Genomic DNA, 23,752 nt, shown 5'->3' on the forward strand with positions numbered 1-23,752 from the left:
TCTTTTGCAAATGTCTGAAATTAAGGAATAGATAAACAATCTGAATGGAAAACAATTATGGTAACCATAACCAAATATTTAGTATTTGCGGTTGGTTGACTTGAGGGAATTTCCTCTTCAACTTAAATAAGCTCTCCATTACTCTTCCCTGCACATGCCTGCAGTTGTGTATAGAACCTATGCAGCTCATTGTGGTACCTTGTTTTCATCACCCTGCTGGGACAAAGTACCTACATTTTAGGTATTTCAGCCCCTAAGCTGGGTACCCAAGTTGAACTTTAAACTGAGATTTTCATAATGGCCTATGGTTTTTTTGGAGGATGAACGAGTTCAGTGTTGCATCTGTGAATGAACACTGGATTCTTAAGATATTTATATCACATTGCATATAAGCTGATATTGGACATATACATTTCCACATTATTTTACAAATGTGGTATGAATATTATTTTGAAAGAGTTGCTCAAGTGGCTCATACAGTGGCCAAAAGATTAAATTCCCTCCATTTGGAGATCTGATACCTCAGTCTAAAATGTGTGATTATCATCTTTGAAAAGACTTTCACCATGTTTTTAATTTAAAGTTGAAACTTAAGTTAGAGGTTGTTTAGTAGTGCAACTAGTACTTTCTGATTATTTTCTTTACGTCTATAGAATAAGAACCCTCACAGTGGAACTTAAAAATAAGCAAGATGATTTAAAAAATGTGAAAGAAGATTTGAGGTATTTCCAAGAGGAAAAAGAAGCTGCCTACAAACAATCACAAGTGCTCAGGTAAGAACCCAAAAAGAAATGCTGATGTTGTGCTTCCTGCGAATCAGTCAAGAGGATTCAGTGGAGATGCAGGCACAGGCTGGGAGAATATTGTGAGTGAGAGGAGTGTTTATAACCATCTTAGTGTTTCTTGCTTTTCCAGAATATAGTGAGATGCTATAGTGTTAGCAAATGTGACCAGAAAATACCACTGCTGATTGCTAAGGATAAGTTATTCACAAATTTAAAAGCATTAACACTTAAAAGCAAGTGTGTACCACTTGTTTGCAATGCATTGGAAATACTGTATTTCCTATATACATTGTTTATAAAGAGTCAACATAAGCTTTACATAGAGTCATTTAAACATGATCACTCTGATTTCTCAGTAAAAAGTGATTGTGCAATTGTCTGTACAGTTGTCATCATTTATACATGTAAGTTCTAAATTAATATTTGCAAGGGAGAAACTTATTATAAATATATTCAAAATACAACAAATTGTTGTAAACCAATATAGTATAAATTATCATATAACATAAAAGTAATTGTGAAGTTTACCTTAGTTCCCAAGTTTACTAATAGTATTTTGTCATTTTGAAAATGTTTGGTATTATTTTTCTGTCTTGCAGAAATACATTGGAACACCATTGCTCAACTCTGAACAAGGCAGTCTCATTGTTTCCTTTTATTAGACGTGAACTAGACAGTATTAAAGAAGTCATCTCCAGTAATTTGGAGAACTGGGCTGCCATGAAAGAAGAAATCTTTCTACAAATAAAAACGGTTAGCAAAGAAGCTTTGACAGGTAAATCATCTTGCAATAATTTTGGGTCAGATTAAATATTTTTTGGTAGTTGAGTGTAACAGAGTAAATTAGAAGGTAAAATTAATTAGATAATTTCTAATTCGGATGTTAACTTGTCCCTATCCAAAGTAATGGAAGACCCCATCTGCTGCTGTGGCACCGCATGAACTGCATTGAACTCAGTCCAGTTCCTGTCAGATTAGTGTGCTGGACCAATTGTTCAGTTCTGACCCAGGTCGGACTGAAACTGAAGTAATATTAGTACTTGCCATGATTTGAAACATAAGTAATATACTTACTATGAGTATATAGATGTGATTGCAACACAAAGACTTGAAGATATTTTAATTTGCCTTATGTCTTCTATTGCCGTTTTTTTGCACATGCTCACATATACACGTGATGCTATGTGACAGCAGTATAATATCATTTTGTGGAGCTGCTCGAGGGTCCTGCAATACTGCCACCCTGCTGCGTGGGCAGGCTGCACCTTTTCTGTTGACCAGTCTACTGGTGTAGGCATCGGGTTGCCTTGAATACATGAGCCACTGTATATGAACAAACCTGCACCCAACATGTAGCAACTGCTCCCTCCTTCCGTTTCTGAATAAGAACAAGTAATACCCAAATACAGCTCTCTTTATCTGAGGGGTCTTTGGGATTGAAAGGGTTGTGGAGCAGCCCGTGGGCTGCGAATAATTCACTTGGCCCACACACTGCTTCCTGCTCAAACAAGGGCAGTCTTCAGCAAAAGAGAAGCTGAGAGCAAGTCACAACTGACGGCTTGTTCCTGAAGGTCATGCCCAGCCCTCAGGCTGGCGGTCAGACTTGAAAACTCAGATTCATCCTTAAATACCATTTTTGCTCTGCCTCAGTGAAGAGATTAGTTTTGCTGAAAAAGTGTGCAGTAGTGTAATTAGAGACTCTAACGTCCAGCGCATCCAAACAGGTCCTATGCTGACTTCTGCAACTTTAATGGCCTTTAGACCTAATTTTCATCTATGTATTCCCTACCTTATGTTTTTTCAGTGTGTATGAGTTGATGAGCTGCTATTTGCTGTGTAGGTTAGTTTTATCAGGGTTATAAGATAATGAAGAAGTAGGTGAGCTGATACCATGTTTTCTGTCCTTGTCAGAAGGAATATAAGGGCAAGGTGGGTGATGTGCATCTCCCAAATCACTCTGCTGGTGAAACCGCATTAACTCCCATGCAAATTCACAGCTTAAGTGAAACCTGCATGCACAGCATATCTCAGAAAATATGTAGCTTCAGTTTAAATAATAGCTCTCCAGTAGCCTATGCTTCCTGTGAAATTAGAAGTAATTTTTAATGTTTTCAATGATTGCTTTGTTCAGACTGGGAAGAAGTAAGTGGGGCAGCTGTGCCGCAGTAGCGAGTAGGCACGCATCCCACTGAGACTGTGCCTGAGTCTGAAAAGAGAGGTCAGGATGTCCTGAGCCCAGGCAGCAGAGAGCCCAGAAGGCAGGGCTCTTGCCTGCTGAAGATGAGCGTGGCCAGAAAATCAGTTTTTTAGTATTCAGTTTTTGTAAGAACAATTAATTTAAATGTCAGAGTCAATATTGCATATTTTGATTCATGACTTCATCTCCTAATTAGACTGAGCACAGAAAGTATTGTGTGTCCCTAAGGATTCCTCTCTTCCTGCGCTCATTCTCTGCCTACTTCTAGCTAATAAAGGGAATATGAACATGTGTTTCTGCAGGCATTTTCAGGTTCAAAGAGATCCATAACATTTTAAGGCTTCTTTTCTGGTGTGTTCCTTGTTTAACTTGTTGTAATGCTGCAAATATATAGGATATCTGCATAGAAGCAGAAGTGCAGTCTTTCAGGTTCTTTAAGGATTATATGTACCATACAGGCTCTGTATCCCCAGCTGCATTCAACATATCCTAAACATATCCTATTGAGAATGATGCCATGCTGTGAATATTATATAATCCTTAAATCTAATGTTAAATCTAGCTTTCTAAATAAAAAAAATTTAGTAACTTTTTTTTTTTTTGGCCTGTGAGTGCCATTTAAAAGTTTTTATGTTCTGTTTTATGAGTTGCTAATTATTAACATATGGTAACATATTAACATATAGTAAATTTTTGTGTATTGTACCTTACTCTTTCTGCAGCAAGCTTTTCAGAACTTTTCCATTCAGATTTTGAGGAGAAAAACGTTACATGAGGTGCTACTTTTTATACCTAGACCAGTTTGGTTAGTTTGAAAACAGCTTATAAAAACTCTTGTATATGTACGTTATTTAGCCTTGGTTAATTAATGGCAAGCAGAAAGAAGTATAAGAAAATCTTTTGGTATTTACATCATTTAGTCTAACAATAAATCAATGTAAGTGTGGAGTTGTTGGGAAAGATAATGAAAATATTTGCAAGACACAAAGGACTTAAAAGTTGCATGTGGGCAGCATATGAAACGTAATAGCTGACTTGACAATAGAATTAGGCTTAATCTAACTGGAATATTGTTATTATTAATGTAAATAAAAGTGGTATAAGTTCTTTGGACAATGGAACTTTCAGGGCTGTAGTTGGAGAAGGCATAGAAAAGAATTGCAACTACTTTTGGAAATGTTCGAATGTACTCATTGAGGATAACTGAACTCAGGAAAAAACATGGAAATATAGGAGACCTACTGTACCTCACCCACAATTTAGCTGTTTACCTCGCAGTAAAAACCTCCAAGGAAACTTCCTTGGGACTGCTGCTCTCCCTCATTGAAGAGTTGATGAAAAATAGAGACAAAACCTGTATTTTATATAAGAAAGATACACTTTGTGATTACTTTAACAGCAGTAGTCATCTAAGGAGTGAGAAAATAAAATGTAATACACATGCCCAAACATCATTTGAACCAGAAGTTTCAAACTGAGCTTGAGCAGAGGCTAACCCCGTTGATATCTTCTCAAATTCATTTCAATGAGTCTGCAGTTGGTTTTGTATGTCGACAATGGTTTGTGTATCTTCTGAAGATAGAAGGCTTGAATCCAAGTATTTCTGTCACCTGTTGTTATTTCATGTGGAATATATACATGTATTTTAATTTGATTTTGAGATCTTACAAGAAATACATATTATTGCTTAGAATAAAATTTGTATTATTTGTCAATAATATGTGTTTGGCTAAGTAGAAGTTATCTGTGTAAAGAGGTATTGCACAAAGCACTTCTTTTGGTGCCCTACATTCTCAGCAGAAGTGTTGATCCTTACCCAATCTCAGGTTACAGGATGCTGAAGTCCTGGAGTTGTAAATCAGGTGTAATACTTGTTAGTGAAGAAGGTACATTTGACAACAGCCTATATGATTTTTCTTTTCCTCCTCAGAAATACCCAAATTGAATCAAAGATTAGCTAAGTCCCAGAGAGAGAATGAATGCCTCCAAGAAAAGGTAAAACATCTGACAGTAGTGGCTGACACAGTTGAGCTGAAAAGTCAACAGCTTCAAACTTCACTTCAGCAAGGGAATGAGCTACAAAGTAGATGCCGTGAACTACAAAAGGAAACATTAGGTAAGAGAATTTTGATGTTTTAAGCAAACTTCCAAGTAAAATGAAATTAAAAACGTTTTTTTAAAAGCACCGAAGTTGTGGCTGTTACTGTGAAAGCACTCCACAGCCCAATGCAGGCCCTAATAAAATGTGGGTGTTGTGCAGTCAGACAGGCAGTATGTCATTCTGAGGAGTCTGTTGCCCTGCTGGGAACACGAGTCAGCTGAGTGAGAGGGGGAAAATGAAGGAAGGGAGGAAAACAGTGAAGATGGTGGTAATGTAGTTATGCTGTTAATTGTCAGTCTTATGTAAAACATCAGGGAGAAGGCTCCGAGATTAAAATGAAACAAAATGCTTTCATTTTGAGTGGAAGGCCAGGAAGGATTTTTGACTGTCATCAACAGAACTGAAAAGTCACTCAGGCTAAGCCAGTCTCTTTTTCTCATAGATTTATGAAACTTGAGGCTGTGTAATGATTTGCCCTTGATAGTGTGTCTCAAGAATCTAGAGAATCCTCTTGGGAAACTCTAAGAGCAGTGATAGCACTTGAAATTTTAATATCTTCAGAGCTCTGTTGAGACAATAACTCATTACAAAAAGATTATTTGTATTAGTATCGCTTGAATCTCTTTTCTTTTTAGAGCTGCATTGTATTCATAATGCTGGCTCAGAGACATTTTAAGACCTTGAAAACATACAGAGGTTGTGATGTTCTCGGCACAGTTTTGAGTCATCACACTGGCACAGCAATTACCATGCTGCCTTATGCACAATATGTAATGTCAAATTTAAAGCAGTAGGTCTCAGTGCTAGTCATGGTGAAGGAATTTGACTGATCCTTCAATACCGGTGATAATAACAAATGTGAGACTGCAGATACCATCCCATGAGTTATCAACCCGTGTTGCTGAGAACAGTCTTTATTTTTGTCACTGTGTAACAGTACTGTTAAGAAAGTTCCAGCAGTGATGCGTTTGAATGGTAGAAATGAGTACATAATTCGACATCATTTTCCAGACAGTGTCCATATAAGAAACAGACTTGATACATCTTCCTTTTTGTGGTATTTATTAAAAAAAGAAACTTTATATGAAAGAAAGTCAGTTACATTTTGCTCTGAAAATATTATTCTATGGACTATTCACAGCATCCACTTTTATCTCTTTTTATTCTTGGGGAGCTGCTAAGCGTTCCAGCATCTCAAAAACTTGCCCATGGCATTTTTCAGTAGGTTCATTGTCTGATTGTAGCTACGTCTTCTTACTTAGTCCTCTGTTCAGGGTAAACTCTGGCAGACAAGATTTGGGGATTGCCTTAAAAGTGTTAAGCTATCAGTCATTAGCTGCACTCTCTCTTTCTGAAGACCTGAATAAATGGAAAGAAATGCATCAATTCTGTTTAAAAAGGAAATCTAAAGACAATCTTGAACACACTGTTGGATAGTTGTGAAAATTTTTACCTTTTTGTTCGGCTTGTATGTAAAATCACTAGGAGAGAATTTTTAGGATACATGAGATAAAATGTTGGTAGTACATAAATGGTATCTACTGTGTTGATTGTTTTGCAAGAAAAGTAAATGATTTCAATATTATATTTACATTACATATATATAGTATGTGTTATATATGTGTATATATAAATATGTATTACCCAGACAAGTGTCTGAGTAAAAAATAGTAATAAAAAAGCCAAAATCCCAAATAAGCTCAAGATTACGTTGCTAGAAAAGACAAAACTGAAGGAATTAATTGGTTGCACTGGTTAACTAAATGACATTGCTTGTCCCAGGAGCATAAGTTTGCCTATGACTCCTCATGTTTTACTTTAAACTTGTTTGGAAGAGATGCTAAAAATGCATCACTTCTTTTCAAAAGACAAGTGTTTCTCCTCCATTAAGGGATTTGTGTTTTATCCCAATAATCTGTGTACATGTGTAACTGCCAGATTGACTATTACAACGCCACAGTCCCAAACTTGGAAATTATATCCTTTGGAATAGTCTGAGTGTTTTGTTTCTCAACATTTACTTTCTGTCTTTACTTATGCTGAAGTAACCTTGTCACTTGTACAGCAGTCTGGGTATTCTACAAGTGCTGATAATTGCAATGATTTCCATCTCACTCGGATAGTTGTCACTGATAACTGTTTAAAATCCACGCAGCAGCATTTTGGTACGTGCTTCTTATGTGCTTATGTATTGTGATGTTTTGGTCACCGTGTTGTATTTTCGAAGAAGCAGTGGACATAAAATGCTCGTTTTGCCTTAATACTAGGCTTTTTTAATGTGTTCAATATAACCAGACTTTAAACTTTCTTCTCAAGAATATGTTATCTTCTGTCATTGTAGGAATAGACACAAGTAGTGATAAGTCATAAGCAGTTAGATCATTTATTATTTACCTTTCTCTAGAAATCTGAGCTTCTGCAACTTTCAGACTGGGTGTACCACATGCCTGCCTTGAGGAAAATTAAATTTTACATGCATTTTTCTTTTAGATGAGAAAATTAGTCAATAATAAAATAATCTCAGTGCAAAAATAGTTCCTTCTGAATCATACTTTGACATTTTGTTTGTGTTGAAAAGTTTTTTAATTTTTTTTCCTATGAAATCAAAAACTTGTGGGTGACACAAGTTAAATTGCCAGTGCTGGTGTTCAGACTGTTGTTGTTCCTGAAGAACTTTGCAGAATTTCTGGAAGTGTAGATTTTACTTTTTGTAAGGTGCCACGTTCAATGTAACTCAGATAATCTTGCACATTACTGAGTTAATTTTTTTTGGTGAGGTGGCTGTATGTGGGCATGTGAAACTGCCCGTGAATTCATTGGTAGTTCACAGGCATTCTTGGGAGCTGGAATGTTGGCACTTGCTGACGTTATAGAAAGTCTAAAGTCCATTTAATTCAGGATCTTGTTCTCACTGCTGAAAACCACAGTGCAGTTCAAAGGAAGGAGCAGGAACTCTAGAAGAGCAATTACAGGATAATTTTTCTTCCTTGTGTGTCTCGCCTTGATATAAAGGGGTCTTGAGCCTAAGAAAACAATCTTTTTAAGTTTTCAAATATGTGATGTAGTATCATTACATGAGATATTTGTGTTGTTACATTTATGCTATATGACCCTTTGAGTTCCCTTTTGGTTTTGTAAAACTGTTTACTTCAGAGGTTCCTGTAAACAATGAGTTAATAGTTTGTTCACATGCGTTGTAAAAAATACACTTTTTCAGTTTTGCCCACCTTTTACTCCATGGAGAATGGAGTAAATTCCAGGAAAAGTGTCCGTGGCTTTCACAAGGGTGGGGTGGCTGGAAAAGTCATTGGATTTTACATTTAAATCTTGTGCTGCAAAAAATTTGAAAAGGCCATGAGTCTTCTGTTCTCTGAAAGACGACTTTCTGTTCCATGTTTATGGTTGAAGAAGCTGCATATTGTAGTGACGGTGTTGAATCCCCCTCTGGTGGCTAGGTGTTTGGGTCTGTAACATACTGGAGTTAGTGGGTATGCTTCCTTCTGCCTTTATTTCTTCCATCCTGCCTCTGGGCATGAAGAACACTCACTGACTTTTCTTCCAAACAGTATTAATGAGACTTGCTTATCACCTGGTAAGCTTGTTGGCTTCTATAGGAAATGACAAAGTAAAGACATGTTAATTGGCAACCCAGGTGGTGAGTATCGTGTCTCAAGGCTGGAATGTATTCTTACTGTTAACTTTCCAAAATGGCTTCTTTCATCCAGAATACTCCTCCGAGTTAATTTGTGGAGGATGCTTGTGATTCAGCTCTCAGCAGTTACGCTGCCTGTGGAATTCAGCATTAATATGAGCAACAATAGAGTTCTGGTTTTGATGAGAGGAAAATCTTGGGATTTATTGAACTAAATTGTTATTTTTTACTTTGATGTGACATAACTGAAAGCGAAGACATGACTCTTGAAAGAAGCCTAAAATGTTAGAATACTCTGAAAAAGTTTTGTCCATGCTTACATCTTTACTAGTTTTTTCCACTGCTGGCATTGGAAAGCCAGCCAAGAGCTACCATCTATGTCTTCTTTTCTCTTTTCTCTCTTTTTTCTCTTTTCTCTTTTTTCCCTTTTCCCTTTTCCCTTTTCCCTTTTCCCTTTTCCCTTTTCCCTTTTCCCTTTTTTCCTACCCACTTCAAGGGAATATTTGGGAAGCTGCTTGTTTATGTTTATAAAGACGTTTGAAGATTTACAGTGCTCTACAGAGTTACTCCTTCCCTCAGGAAGTCTGTGAAGTGGTTATTGTGACTGTGTGGATTCTCGGGCATCTTGTTGGTGTAATACTTGAGCAGAAGAGTCACCATGATGGCTGCTCATCATGCTGTGCTCTTTGATTTTTATTCACTGTTTACTTACTTTGCATGTGTTGGATTTCTTTTTTAAACTCATATAATAAGAACTGGAAATAGCCAACATTTTGTGGAGAAACACAAATAAAACAGCATATATTGGAATTCATACATAGTGTTAGAACTGCAAAATCTTAATGAACAGCTAAAATATCAGCTAAGCATGTTGATGTTTTATGTGAGGTATTTTTAAACTTATTTTTATGAATAAAAAAATATAGTGGTTACTTCAAAATAAATCAGTTATTAAGAAGCAGTAAAATGTTTGATGTGGGTATCAAGGAGATTTCAAGGCAGAAAGATGTCTAGCTCAGGCATTTTTGTTCTACCTTGCCTGAATAGGTCAGTAAAACATACATCTATATGCATTTGAAGAAGACTGTCTAAGTAGAACTTGTTGCTGGATAGGGGTCATAAAGCTGGCTAACGTACCGATGATTAAAATGTTCTCTTTGAAATACAAAACATGATTTTTTTTTTTTTAAATGAAACAAACGTTAAATATTATATGAGTTTGCCATTGTAATAAAATAAATCAGTAGGAACTAACAATGCTTCTTTTTTCATTGCCTTACTTGATCTTAGTGAAAATCAATTCCAGGTAGTGGATTTACACCATGTAAAGTCAGTGTGTAGGAAATCAGCAAGATCTAGAATGTCCATAGGTTGGGGTGGGGTTTGGTTTGGTTTGTGTTTTTTACCTTCACAAACTACTTTAAAGCTAATATCTCTCTTTGGTACTGAAATAGTTCAGTACTCTAGGAAAATAAAAACCTACCAGGATTTGTCATTTAAATGTTTTGAAATTTCCTTTCTGCAGCTGATATTTTGAAGATTCTTGTTTTGTGTATTTATCACAGAATTGTAAATTATTGAATATTTCATATGATAGCAGTCATTTGCAAGAGCTGAAACTAAGATTAATTTCTACTATTTTTTTCTTTGTTCTTGTGCTTCTCATGTCTTTCCAAAAATTATCTTTGTGGGTTACATTTTGCCAGAGAGGTGAATTTGATTGCTGGTTTCATCCCACTGTTCAGACTCACAATGCATCATCCAGTTAGCTGGAGATGACAGGTCTTGAAAAAAGCTCAGTGCAGGGTAAGGTCTGGTCAATAATTGTCAAATCAAATAGACTCACAAAACAAGCAAACAAAAAAGGCAATAATGCCTTGTGATAGTGTCTTTGTCTGTATTCTTAGGGTTGACAGTGGCAGAAGAGCTGCAGTAGTCCATGATCCTAAAAGAGAGGAACTGATAATCTATGCTTTCATTTTTATTATCAGCCAAATCCTTTCCTCCATTTAATCACAGATCTAGAATAACTTTTCTTCACAAAGTCATTGCAGTTTTTCTTTAGCCCATTTATAGTTACAGGTTTACCTCTGTATGGGTTTAAATTGCTAGCTATGAATATGAAATCTGTCTTTTAAATCCTTTGATGCTACTTCTTCATGGGCTACTTAAGTTACTAAATATAAATTTAGCAGTGGTCTGCTGACATAATAAGACTAATGAAAGATGATTGAAAAATGCAGGCAGCTGTAGGAGTAGCAGGGTAGTTTGAGTGGGGAATGTTAGCACTCTTCATGGAAAGAAGGAGCAGTATTTTCATCGGCATGAAGTGTCTTTAATGACACTTTAAAGACCGCTTTGAAGAGCTTTGAAAATTCAAAGAGAGAATAGTTTCCTGTAGTTTTAGGTAGGCTGCAGTTCAAATATCCACTATTCATACTACAAATACTGCTGAAATATGTTTTTATTAATTCCAGCTGCCGTACTAAGAATTTGAAGGGTGAGAGCTGGGGAATGCAGTATGAGTGTTTGAACAGAATGTGACAAATGGGTTAGACGAAGCAATTGCTCATTAGCGCTTTTCAGCAGTCTCTTAAAGTGGAAGAGGAAACAGATGAATACGATGGAAAGAACAGCATCATAGTTCTCTTCAACTAGGTGTTGGGATTTTTAGTTAAAGGAGGGCCCCACTTTGCTTCTTGGGGAACAGCAGGAATCCATGTTAAAGGAAATATACAATATATAATCTGTCTTCAAGGAAGACTAAGGTCAGAAGTTCCATTTTCCCATCTTCAGTTTTCCCAGACAATAGGTAAGTGACAGTATTTCAAATTCATTTTAATACATAGGAGAAGCAGGTCTGTAGGTCCATTTCTGGCATTTCCCAATTAGCTTGGGTGAAAAAAGGCAGAAACATATGCAGAAAATTAAGGCTTAAGGAGCAAATCCTTTGATGTCAGTGTGAACCTTGGCCACGGCTGAGAAAATACCATGTAAGCAATCCCTCTTGACCGCAGAAGTACTTGTAGCATGTCCCTGTGTGAGTAGGGGGAGAGAAGGGAGCAGGGTTTGCTGAGATAGTGTTGTTTCTCTAATTAAACACTTCAAAAGGTCTTGGGGAAAATTGCTGTCATGTTTGCATTGTGTATGCAGTTGCTGGCTTATTCATTTGGGGGCACTGAGGGTGTTCTAGATTTGTACCACTCAAAACTACTTAGAATCTGGTTCCTTCTCTTGCTTTTTCTATGGTTGTTTTACATGCGAACATGAAAGAACTAACATACTAGGTCAGACCAGAGGTCCAGAAAGCCCAGTCCTGGCAGTGGTCAGCAACATATGTTGGGGAAGATAAGAAACGGGCACTCCTTTTTCTGGCACATCCTCCCAGTTCCTGGCAGCTTTAGTGATTTAGAGACTTCCTGGTGGCACTGGTCAGGCCTCCGGAAAGGACGTAAATCTATATGGCTGGAGTCCATCCCTGGGCTTCTTCCAGACACGCTTGTGCTCATGAGTCACAAATAAAAAGTACTTGTGTATACAAAAAATAATTTATCTTAGAGAACATAGTACATGAAATATTATAAATAAATAGTTCTGTTCTGTGCATGCAAGGACTTCGAGTATTTAGTTCACTTCTTTGGTCTCCTTAGAAATACACAGTGAGGCAAATTATTCCTACTCTGATGGTAATTTTTCATGTATGTATTTCATATTTGCCATAGCTTCTCTACTATGCTTTTTAAATAAGTGTACTTATAAGTATCTGTTAAGTGTACATCCAAATTTGGACTCACATTAATGTTGTAAGAAAAATGTTTTTACCCCTTTTGACATAGCTCATCACCAATATTCAGGGCCTTGTAGGATGCTCCCTACAAGGAGTAGGTTTTAAAGAATACCTACAACGTTCTGTTTCTCAGAATTCCAGAGAAATTTAACAGCGGGAGCTGGGTTCCAGTCTGACCGTTTCAATCTCCTGACCATTTTCCAGGTTTGTGCTACCAGTATTTTCCTGACCCCTTGGATTCTCTGTTTCTTTCTGCCCATCCCTGCAACATTACTGGGCTGAACTTGCCCTCTCTCAGTTCCTTTATGGCAGTATCATGACTCCTCTGTTTGAGTTTCTGTTCCAGCCAGTCTGTTCTGTGCCCGAAAGAGCCTAACTGCTGCTTGCTGTTTCCCTAATGAAGGACGCTTCTTGCACCCACCAGCCTCAGAGAGGTTTCCTTCAGCCTGACAGCATGACAAATATTATCTTGATCTGAGGTAATACAGGGAGTGTCCCACAGGGTTTATGTGTGTGTGGATCAAGTCTTTAAAAACATTGTTTCTAAAAAGGGATTAATTGGACAAAGCAAACCATATCACGGTGAGAGCCAGCCTGGTCCCGGCTGGCTGAGAGGGGACCCAGCAGCAGTGTGGAAGTGCCAAGATGGGAAGGTGGTGGGTCCAGACTCTCCTGTGAAGTGGCAGGTGGTAATAAGGCAGGGGACACTGGCCACAGCTTTGGAGCTTCAAGCTGGACATTGGGAAAAGCTTTTTCAGCAGAAGGTGGTGCAGCATGGAAAGAAGCTGCTTGGGGTGCTGAGGGTGTCTCCAGCCTTTGGGGTCTGCAAGACTCAGATGAATAAAGCCACAGATAGCCTAGTCTGGTTTTGTCAGCAGTCCTGCTCCGGGCAGAAGGACCAACTGTGCAAACACAGAGGTCCCTTCCAGCCATCCTCTCTGTGAACCCATACCCCGCTGAATCATGATGAGAATTTTGTAAAGCTTGATAAAATAAAAGATATCTTAATCTGACATTCTTCTGCAAGTAATTGTCTACTGCTGGCACAGTGCACTGAGACTGGATATTTCTAGTCAGTGGGACTGGAGGGCAGCATATGCAGCCTACGCAGCCTTTCTGCTTCTCAGCGAGAGCATGAACGGGACTGCCCCAGCAGCTCCTTCTCATCAGTGACTGGTATGATGAGTCAGAGCTTTTCTTGTTTAAACCAAACTATCTGCCAGTTGTTTCTCAATCCATGCTTGAATAAAGGGAAAATGAAACTACTTTCTCCCTGTGCTGTTTTCTATGTGCTGTAGTGTAGTGATGTGGTTAGAAGTAGCAAATCCACTTGTTTGCAATCCCCAGCCAGGTAGTAAGAAATGAACTGTGTTTCTGAAATTTGAAGCACATAAACTTTGTAGACATGCGTTTATTCTTAGGTAGGCACAGTCATTTTAGACCAGAAACTTAGCGATACAGAACAGATTCATACCATGACAGGCACTGACCAAAACAGAGCTGTGCTGGTGCTGCAAAGGAAAAAGGGTCTCAAGTAATGACTGGCGTCTGCATGTCTTCAATGGCAATATCTATTTGAGTTGTACATGTTAACCACTCTAGAAAGTCTTAACTAAGGGCAAATAATTTTCCTTTTCTTATGTGTGTATAAACCACTGAGCTTTTATTTAGATGAGATCAAAATGTTCAGAAAGTATCTTGCATTTTTTCGTAGGTTTTGCAGGAAAAGTAGAAAATTACACATTTGTATTGCGCGTGCTTCTGAACTGATATCATTGTGAATCTGTTATGAATTAGCTGCGAAGTTGATGGTTTCCAGAGTGGCTGCTTACCCAATGTGAATATAGTTCACAATGCTCCCACACACACATACTGAAATCTTTACCAGTTGTTGCTATTTTCAAAGCAGGAACTGGAGCCTTCATTCAGCACCGTGCTGTTGGCCAGGCAGCTGGAGAGGATGCAGACTGGGTGGCTAAATTCCCAAAAACCATTTCTGGGCAGACTCTGTGCTTGGTGTTTTGAAGACACTGTGGGCTGCATTTATGGAAATTCACCCAAATAAGGGAAAACAATCACCAACTTTGGTTCTTTTTCTTTAGTTCTTCACATCTTTTCTTTGTACATGTTCTATGCTGCGCCTCTTAGTCTCCATCTTACATTCTTGAGAATGTCTTACATTATTGAGAATGTGATACTGCTAAAACACAGAAGTGTAGGGGAGGCAGTCTCTGCCCTTACCCACCTTTTGCCCTTTTTGGAGGCAGAGCTCATCACATGTGCTGCCTGGAAGGTTACTGTTGACTGTTATGTCTGTGGTAAGATCCATTGTGAATCACAAATATAAGTAAAATTAAGCACGAATAATATTGAGATGGATTTGGACTGAATATTGTTTAAAATGTGGTACTTCTTAAAGCTTTAAAATGAGTATCAGTATTACAGAGCATGAGTGCTTTTTGTTGGTTTTGCATATTTCGCAATAAGCTTTATTTTCATTGCTGGAGAATGCTTTTAGGTAAGCATTTGATTGTATTTTTCTTTATTCAGCAAGTTTTCCGTATAAGCTTCCATTTGTATTAGCATTCTCCTTATTAGTTTCCTCATTTTTACTATGTTTTTCAAACTTCATTGAAATCTGTATTATTTAGCCTCTGTGGGTGTGGGTCTGATCCCTCAGACTTTCTGCTAACCAGCTCCTGTTGACTTTGGTGGGAACTCTCTCTAGAGACTTTCAGAAACCAACCATATAATTGAATCCATCTACTCTCTCATAAAAAACTCCTGTCCAGTACTCAGTCACTATGAAAACTTCTCAAAACAAATTGAGTAAAAGAAGAAACAGAGCTGAAAGAGACCACCCAAAGTACTAGAACCAAAATAAGCATTATACCTCTCCTTTTCCTTTATTCCAGAGCTTGTGTCCATATTCCATGTCTAGGAAGAGGAAAAAAGACCACAGTTATTAATAATTGTCAGAGATCTATAATAACTTTTTTTTTTTAAATTGTCAAAAATAGGTGTTTGTGAAAATCTTCTCTGGAGCAGTCTTCCCCATGCAAAGAAAGGCAAAGGGGTGTCCTTTTTGTAGTGCTGATCTACAGTAATTTGGTCTTAATCTGTTTTAACAAAACAGTCACATTGCAGTAGAACTTGCTGTTGTCAATGTTAGATTGTTCCCACATGTTTTAACATCTGCTTGGTGTGTGAAGCCAAAGTTTCTCCTTTTTCTGTAGGCATTCAAACTCATTTACTTCATAAGGCAATGTCAGGATGAATGACAGGAAATTAAAGTTGAATTATTTAGCTTTGGAAAAATGTACAGAACAATACATTACTGAAGAATGCCCAGTTGAAGAAACTAAACAAAAGTAACTGCAGGTGGTCTCATCTGTCACCCGTTTACTTGGCCATGACTTCCCATTTGTAGAGAAGGTGAAGATGCCAGTTCTGAGCAGAAATGTTGCAGTTTGGTCCAGTATCTATTGTGCAGTTTTTGATGCAGATAACAGGACTCCGATAACATACCAACTGCATGGCTTTGATTACAATGGGAGTTTGTCAGAGAAGTCTTTAAAACAGCCAAGAGGAAATTTTGGCAACAGCAGTGTCACACAAATATGGGTTTTAAATAGTCCGAAGTTGTCAGTGATTTATTTTTATGAGTTCTGTTTAACAGTAAATATGGAAGCTCAGTGGCTCTTTCCCATGGAACAGAGGGAATATGTGGTTGGCTTTCCAGGCACAAAACTGAAATACTGTGAGGGTACCGAAAGACTAAACCACTGGTTCCCAGGAGTTTTGACGAGCAGTTAAACTACCCTCACCATTTATTGTGGTCATGCACTACCATCAAACTTTGGGCACTGTTGACAACAGTCTGCAAAAGAGCTTCAGGCCACCTTCATCAATTTGCACAGTCAAACCAAAGCACCTGAGGATTTGGTATTGCAGGAGTGGCAGGGACAAATAGGGATAAATGCAGGCTACCAGTTATTTAGGAAATATTATTGCAGGTGTAGTCAGCATCCAGTACATTAGAACAGGGGTGCAGACATGAAGAGCTGGGAATGTCCCCTAATTCAATCAGGAAAAGAGAAGGTACCAGTCTCCATCTCTGTTTCTACCTCTAAGAGTTAAGGTCAGCAATCTTCAATCCTTTTTTACTGCTGAATGCTAGTCATTGGTTATACTCCGCTTTGAAGTGGTACTATGAGGAATACTGAAAACTGTAGAATCTGAAACAATTTGATTGTTTTCAGGAAAATTCCTTTCTAATGCCTGCAAAGCTGTTGATTGCTCAGCTCATTGCACAAAAAAACATAATGGAGTAAGGAGGGATGGGGAGAGCTGATGAAAAAATGTTGAACCAAGTTTTAGCTGAATAGCTTGCAGCAGAATTGTGTGTGCTGTTAAATAGGATTACTGCCACAGAGCATGGTGGTCAGGGAGGTGATGTTTGGAGGAATGCCTCCTTATAGCTGGCTGTTGCTCCTTCACCTCAAGCCTCTCCTCTCTTGGCTGTTGCTGCCCTGTGTTTTATTCTGTCTGCTGCTGCCAAGACCGGTGTTTTTGACAGCATCAGTGCAGTTTTCCTGAGAGGTCTTGGCTCTCCCCCAGCCAACTGCGTGCCCATACAAGTCAAACCACACAGATCCTTGCTGTTCTTTTGTCTGCCTCTGTACAGAACCTACTCTTCACCTCTGGGGAAATGGGGAGCTTGTGTTCTTCTGCTGCTTAATGCAGAAGTACTGATGCATCCATAAAAATTGGCAGAAATAAAGGTAAGCTTGTGTTTTTGTCTGGCCAGTGATTCAGGTCATGTTTTTATTTAAATAGTAGGCTATCCTGATTCTGATTTTTTTTCCCTTTTTTTTTTTTTTTTGAGTATCAGCCACACAGTGATAGTCAAAGCTCTTAAAAAGGGACTGAAAATTCCATACTGCTTAGGGGAAAAGCAATTCAAGCAAATTTATATTACAGTTTCAGAATGAATTGAATTTTCATGTACGTTTGGCTGCTCCATTCACTGCTGTGTTCTTTCGCCGCAGTAGTGACTTATTTATAAAGCATCACCTGCTATACTTTGGGGTGAAAGAGACAGATAATTTGGTTGATAAAATGATGGTATTTTTGAAGACCTGGAAGGCAACATGAGAAAATAGACTACTTCAAACATAATCATCCCTGGAATGGAAAATAGAGTACAGAATGAAAATGATAAGGCAGAACATTTGAGGGGAAAAAAAGAAAAAAGTCTGCTTTCTAGGCTGGAGAGGGTTCACTGTGCTGAAAGGGGATGCTTTTCCCATTGGAAAGCATTTCAGTCTGAGTTTTTCTCTTGGGGCTTTCACCTGTATTTCTGGGTGAGAGAAGTTACTTACATAATCTCAAGAATACTGGGGGGTTTGTTTGTTTTGTGGGTTTGATGTATTTTGCTTTTTTTTTTTTTTCCTTTGGGGTTGGGGTTGTTGTTGTGGGTTTTTTTAAGGACAGTATATCATTGTGGACTCTTGGATTTCCAAATCCAGGACAGGAAGAATTCCATGTGAATTGCCATTCGCCATTTTTAATTTGGCATTTGATATTTTTCATTTTGTAGTGTTAACATTTTATGAGTTAATACCCTGCAAAAGCATTAGAAAAATACAAAGAATAATGACTGGAAGTGAATAATTCTGGACCTTCCCTCTAATTGTTGGTTCTCATGGAACACTGTTGATTTCTTACTCTGATTTATATCTGTGTGTGTATATATATATACACAGATATTATTTTTCAGAGTGATACTGATATAAACTATACATGGTGATTAAACACACTTTTTGCTTCTTCCCAGCAATAATATTCTTTTCAATCTGTTAAAAAATCATGTTTTCTGTGGTGTCTCATGTTCCATGAAGTAGGTTGAGCTGTTTCAAGGAGAGGAATAATAAACTTGGATGACATCAGTCTGAAGCAGCTCACGATGTGCACAGCGAAGAGTGCTATCACCATCCCTTGCATGCCAGGAAAAAAAAACAACAGATAAACTCCAGGAGGATTTATAATGCCCGGGTCCATTCACTTCTGTTGATCAGGGCTTGTAATGAGAGTGCTCTGTGTGCATCCATTCTCATTTATTAAAAGGCTTTTTTTCCTTTAATATCTGCTTACACTTTTCTGTTTGCTCATTTAATTATGTAGACTGATGTGAATCAGAGTAGAGGCTGTTTCCATGTTAAAAGATTAGTGACATGGCAATGTCTATTAACAATTGCAAAAATGCATACAGGACTGCATTAATATTTTTGTGGCTGAAATGTGTACACGCAATGGCAATGGTATATTATACAAAAATAGATTTTATTTGTGGTGTATTGGTGGTGCTTCTATAATTAACTTCCACCAACTTTTGCAAGGGCTTAGTCAAGCCCAAGGAATAATTAAACTAATTGTACAGATTAAAAAAACCTGGGATATATTCCAAAAAAAAAAAAGGCAATGGTTGACTGAAACTGACAGGCAGTGTGCTCTGAAAGATAGCACTTAGCTAAGAGAGTTGAAGACAAAGTATATAGAACCATTAATTCAGTGTCAATGTTTTACATGAAGTAGCATTAAAGAGGTTATTTTCAGGTCCACCTTCCTGCATACTTTTTACTCTCACCATTATGTATACAAACCCTGTGTTTTAAAGCATTTCATATTTACTTTTAGTTGAATTTTATGTTTCCTGGTAGGATAAAAAAACCCAAACAAATAAAACCAGCTTCTCGCTATCAAGCCAGTCCCTGCTAGTGTATGTATAGAGATTCGAAGGCTGTTCCGAAGTGGTACAATGGCATTCCAGTCTTTGTGATAAAAGTGATTTGTTCCTGTTAAGAAAATATAAACAACTAGCTTATACGGTTTGTAAGCAGTGAGAAATCAATCCAAATGTTACAAATCATAAACCCATACTTTCACAGATGGCCATTTTGCATCGCTGAGAGGCAGTTCTGTGATGTACTGCCTTGGTTTTTTCAGGTGGGAGTGAGGAGCTACACATCTGAGATGCAAATAGAATACATTATGTATAAAAGTGAATTATTTTAATATGAATACAGGCATGAAAACCATGTTCTTGCTTTCAGATTTAACAAATCAAGTAGAAACAATTGGATTGAAGCTGCAGAAAGTAACAGCCGAGATGGACCACTACAAAAAGCTGTTAATGTAAGATTTCCATTTGCTTCATTGTTTTGCCACTGCACATAAAGCTGTAACAGACCGCTTTTTTTTCCAGAGAGCACTGCTTGTCATGATGATTTGAGAAGGTTATGACCAACAGAGAAGATAGTTTATCTTCATATTAAATGGTCTATATCTCTAACCACCTGACTTAGCACATCTGTCCGTGGAAGCAAGGCTTTCTTCCTCCAGCTCTGTTTAATGATACAGCAAAGAGGAAGGTTAAGTAAGCTCAATCCGACACTTCATTAAACACACAAGTGTAGGATATGTTTTGTGAAATACACATAACTTCGTACCTAAAAATATATGCAGAAAGTAATGTTTCACATTAGAAATTTGGGATGGAGGGAAGGGTGCAATGAAACTAATCAGAAACTTTAATATTTAGTCAGTGACTATGATATCTTTTTTTTTATTCGGACACCCCACGCCCAGTGTAAACTTGCTGTTTTTCCCATTCACCAGTATGCTATTGTGGTTTGTAATTTTACTGTGTTGTGTCTATAGTTCGAAGTAAGAGTATGTAAAGCCTAAATTAATAGAGCAAAAGTAGAATGTCAACAAATACTTGTCAGAGCTAACTGAAGTGTAATGACTGAGGAGAGAGCACTCAATTCGCATAGAGTGAAAAACTCAACTTGCTCTGTCTTCAGCCCACCTGAAAGGAGCAGTGCCTGCAGCAATGACTGCAACGGTGGCTGCTCTGGTCCGTATTGCTTTTAGATGCTGCTGCTGCTGCTGCCCACAGATTAAGGCGAGAACAAAAAGGAGTCCTCTGTCAAAACTTGAGGAAATAGGAAAAAAGGTGCACCTCTTCTTGTGGTGTTATTGTGCTGTTGCACATTGTTCTTCTGGGTTACTGTTTCAATGGCTGAACAAAGAGGTTGCTGCGTTCCTTGCAGCCTGGGAGCTGTATCAGGGACCCAAAATCGGGCCACGTGACCTCCAGGGTCCCGTCCAGACTCAGTAGTGCTAGGTGGGACCGATGTTGTCACCTCTAAAAGTTGCGGGATCCAGGACTGCATGCTTTCCTGTATTTCAAATCCTTGTTGCTTGCATGGAGCATAGAAAATAATTCAGAAACAGCAGCACTTTATAATTCACTTTATAACACTTTGTAATGCGCTACTGGCAATAAAAATTAATGTTTCAAACATTAAACTCCAGAGTAATGAACTAGTACTGCCAATCTTGAGACCAGCTGTCATCAGTCATTTTGTGTGTGTTCCTGAAATTTAAACAAGGATTCATTCTTTCATGATGTGTACTTTCTGGTTTTGGTCCCTATGTTCAGAGGGTCTGACTGTAATGAAGTTGCAAATATTTGGAATGCTTAGCAACAAAGTATTTTAATGATAATACAAATATTGAGTATGAGAAAAAGATTTCATGAACATAGTTAAATAAACAGTAAAGGGTTTCCAAATGTAATGTTAAAATTTCAATGTAATATGAGTACAACTTAATAAAATAACATATTATATATCTGTTTAAATGTAAATATGAAGCTTAACCATGGTTATTAATTGGTGAAATGATGACATAATGACAATAAACATGCAAAGTTTCCAGCCCTCTAATCTACTCATTTGTTGTTTGTTCATTTTTATTCATATCTTGCAACGATGATGAAAGTTTCAAGCAAGATGTCACTTCTTTATTTGCAGCATTAAACTTGCTGTGACCCTAGATTAAGCTGATCTTTTAGATTATATTGGAAGTGTAACTTCCAATTGCTTAAAAATGTTAGCTAGAACTGAAAGAAGTTTTTGTTTGTTGTCTACCTTTTAACTGAAATAGAAGATGCAAGTTAGATAATACATTAATAAATGATGTTCAGGTTGCTGCATGAGTAATATAATTTCTTTGGACAACACATATTTTTTAATGTTTTAGGGTGAAATCAACGGAACTTGATGTCTGTCAAAATGAACTGAAAAAAATTAAATACGAAAACGGAATTTCTGAGTCAAGGTAAATGCTGAAATTATATTTCATAACATATACATTTTTGAGGAGTGAGAACAAAACTTCTATTATTTTAGTGCAGTTCTTATGCACTTTTTTCTCTACTTTTGTGTTCAAGTTCCTAGATTTAACTTCATAAAGAATACATAGATTTTTGTCTATTATTTTATTTTCCAGGTACAAATTACTTCTGTATTTAGTTTCTGAGTGTAAATAAGAATATAGTAACTATGATGCTGATAGTTTATTATTTCATCTGTAGGCTTACAAAAGAGCTCAAGGAAAAGGAGGAATTTTTTCTGATTTGCCAACAAGTATGCAAACATTTACAGGAAGAAATGGCTGAGAAAGAAAGGAAAGAAGAAGATCTAAAAAGAAGAACCGGTCGATTAGAAAGTGAGCTAGAAGCCCTTAAAGCTCTTCTTAGACAAACAGAGGAAGAAGTAGTGATGTTGAAACAAGAAAGGTAATCAGAGCGGAGTCACCATGGGTAATCTCCTGGGACTGTCTTTTTGGAAATCTATTAAAAATAGAGTATTCCTCCTCTGGCAGATCCTGAACCTCTCTCATGGTTACCGAAAGGACAGAGTGGTTCCTGTCCTGTCCTATTCCTGAGCTTTCGGTTCAGTACCGAAAGTACTGAGGTGGTTCATGCCAGTCAAGCTGCAGGAGAAGCGGCAGAACAAGGAGGATGGCACTAGACAGACAGGGAGAGACCTGCTGCTCCCAGCTTTGTGGTGCCTTGCCTGTGTGCTCAGGACAGCCCTGCCCTGCCACCACCCTCTCTCATCTCCTGATCTTTAAAAGCCATAGCAGCCCTGACGTCATGTCCTGGAATTTTGGAATTCATCAGATGGATTTTTTAAATCATTACAGTATAGAGAAAACTTGAATGAAAAAGAAAGGAAGAAAAAAATAAACAAAAAAAAAGGGGAGGTGGGAGATGGGAAGCCTTGCTTTGGAGTCCAGGGTTTCAGCTTAAGCTTAATCAGAACACCCCTTTATTGCAGTTGTTATAGTTGCTATTTGTTATGTAAGGCTTGTAGAGCAAGAGTCCCAGAGAGTGTAAATTACTGTAGCTTACATTATTAGCAGCTTGCAAACCATAACAATGCTATAAATATTAGTATATCCCAGGTTATTGGATATGGTCTAGTATTTGATAAGTGTACAGACTTCCCACCAGTCTAGTCATATTTTTGAGGTTCTCAGATATCAATGAAGCTGCCATTGTCCCTGTAATTACTTTTCAGAAGTGGAAAACAAAGCACTGAGCTTCTGAGGTTTGTCTTTCTTGGCACAGTATCTGGTTTGAGTGCCTTTGTTTTAGACATCTGCACTTACCAGCCTAAATCCATATTTTTTAATTGCTTTGAGTGTAATCTATATATCCAATTTTATTCCTGATAACCATGGACTTGTTTTTACCATTTGAAAGTATCCTGCTACTAAATTTTCAGTTACTGATAAATTAGCTTGTCTTTTGTTGGTAAAAGAGAAAGTGCTGTCCCCTGCTTAAGACATGGCAGTACATTGTTTGTTTTGTGTACAATGAAGAAGTGGCTTTTGGAGAAGATAAGCATTTTCTGAGAGTCATGTACACCAAGAGGCATTAAGCTACTTTCATATTTAAAGTGTTTGAATATTCCCTGTACTTCAGTACCTGCATGAAAAGATATTACATGTTAATTTAAGAGTATTTCCCTTCTACTTAAATCACAGATACATGAGTTGTTGCAGTCAGTACATTGCTAATAATCTAAGTTACAAGAATTTAAACTCTCATGGGCTTTTGCTCTACAAGCCTCGCATAACAAAGAGTAACTCTAACAATAGAAAGCAGTTGGTGTTTTTAATTCAAAACTTGTCACTTTTTTTTTAATTAATGATAGTAATAGTCTGGGTTTGTTAAATACATCTTCTGTCCTGAATATTATAACAGTTTTTCAGTGTCCTTCAAAATTTGACTTGAGAAATACTAAAACTATTTGAGGTTTGAATATGTGTGTGTGTAAGAAAGATCAACTATAGCATTTTCTATAAAGTG

General features: G+C 37.6%; 1 protein-coding gene across 2 annotated transcripts in view; it reads left to right on the forward strand.

Annotated features, from left to right (window-relative positions):
• Positions 1-23,752, forward strand: part of LEKR1 (leucine, glutamate and lysine rich 1) — a 59,758-nt gene that overhangs the window by 23,544 nt on the left and 12,462 nt on the right. For both annotated transcript variants that reach the window (XM_030495246.1, XM_030495247.1), the window contains 6 exons: positions 654-773; positions 1,385-1,560; positions 4,913-5,098; positions 19,638-19,719; positions 21,634-21,711; positions 21,968-22,171. In XM_030495246.1, coding sequence (XP_030351106.1) covers positions 654-773; positions 1,385-1,560; positions 4,913-5,098; positions 19,638-19,719; positions 21,634-21,711; positions 21,968-22,171 — 846 coding nt within the window. The remainder of the gene's footprint in view (positions 1-653; positions 774-1,384; positions 1,561-4,912; positions 5,099-19,637; positions 19,720-21,633; positions 21,712-21,967; positions 22,172-23,752) is intronic.

The sequence above is a fragment of the Strigops habroptila genome, chromosome 8 (assembly GCF_004027225.2).
Source record: "Strigops habroptila isolate Jane chromosome 8, bStrHab1.2.pri, whole genome shotgun sequence".
Classification (NCBI taxonomy): Eukaryota; Metazoa; Chordata; class Aves; order Psittaciformes; family Psittacidae; genus Strigops; species Strigops habroptila.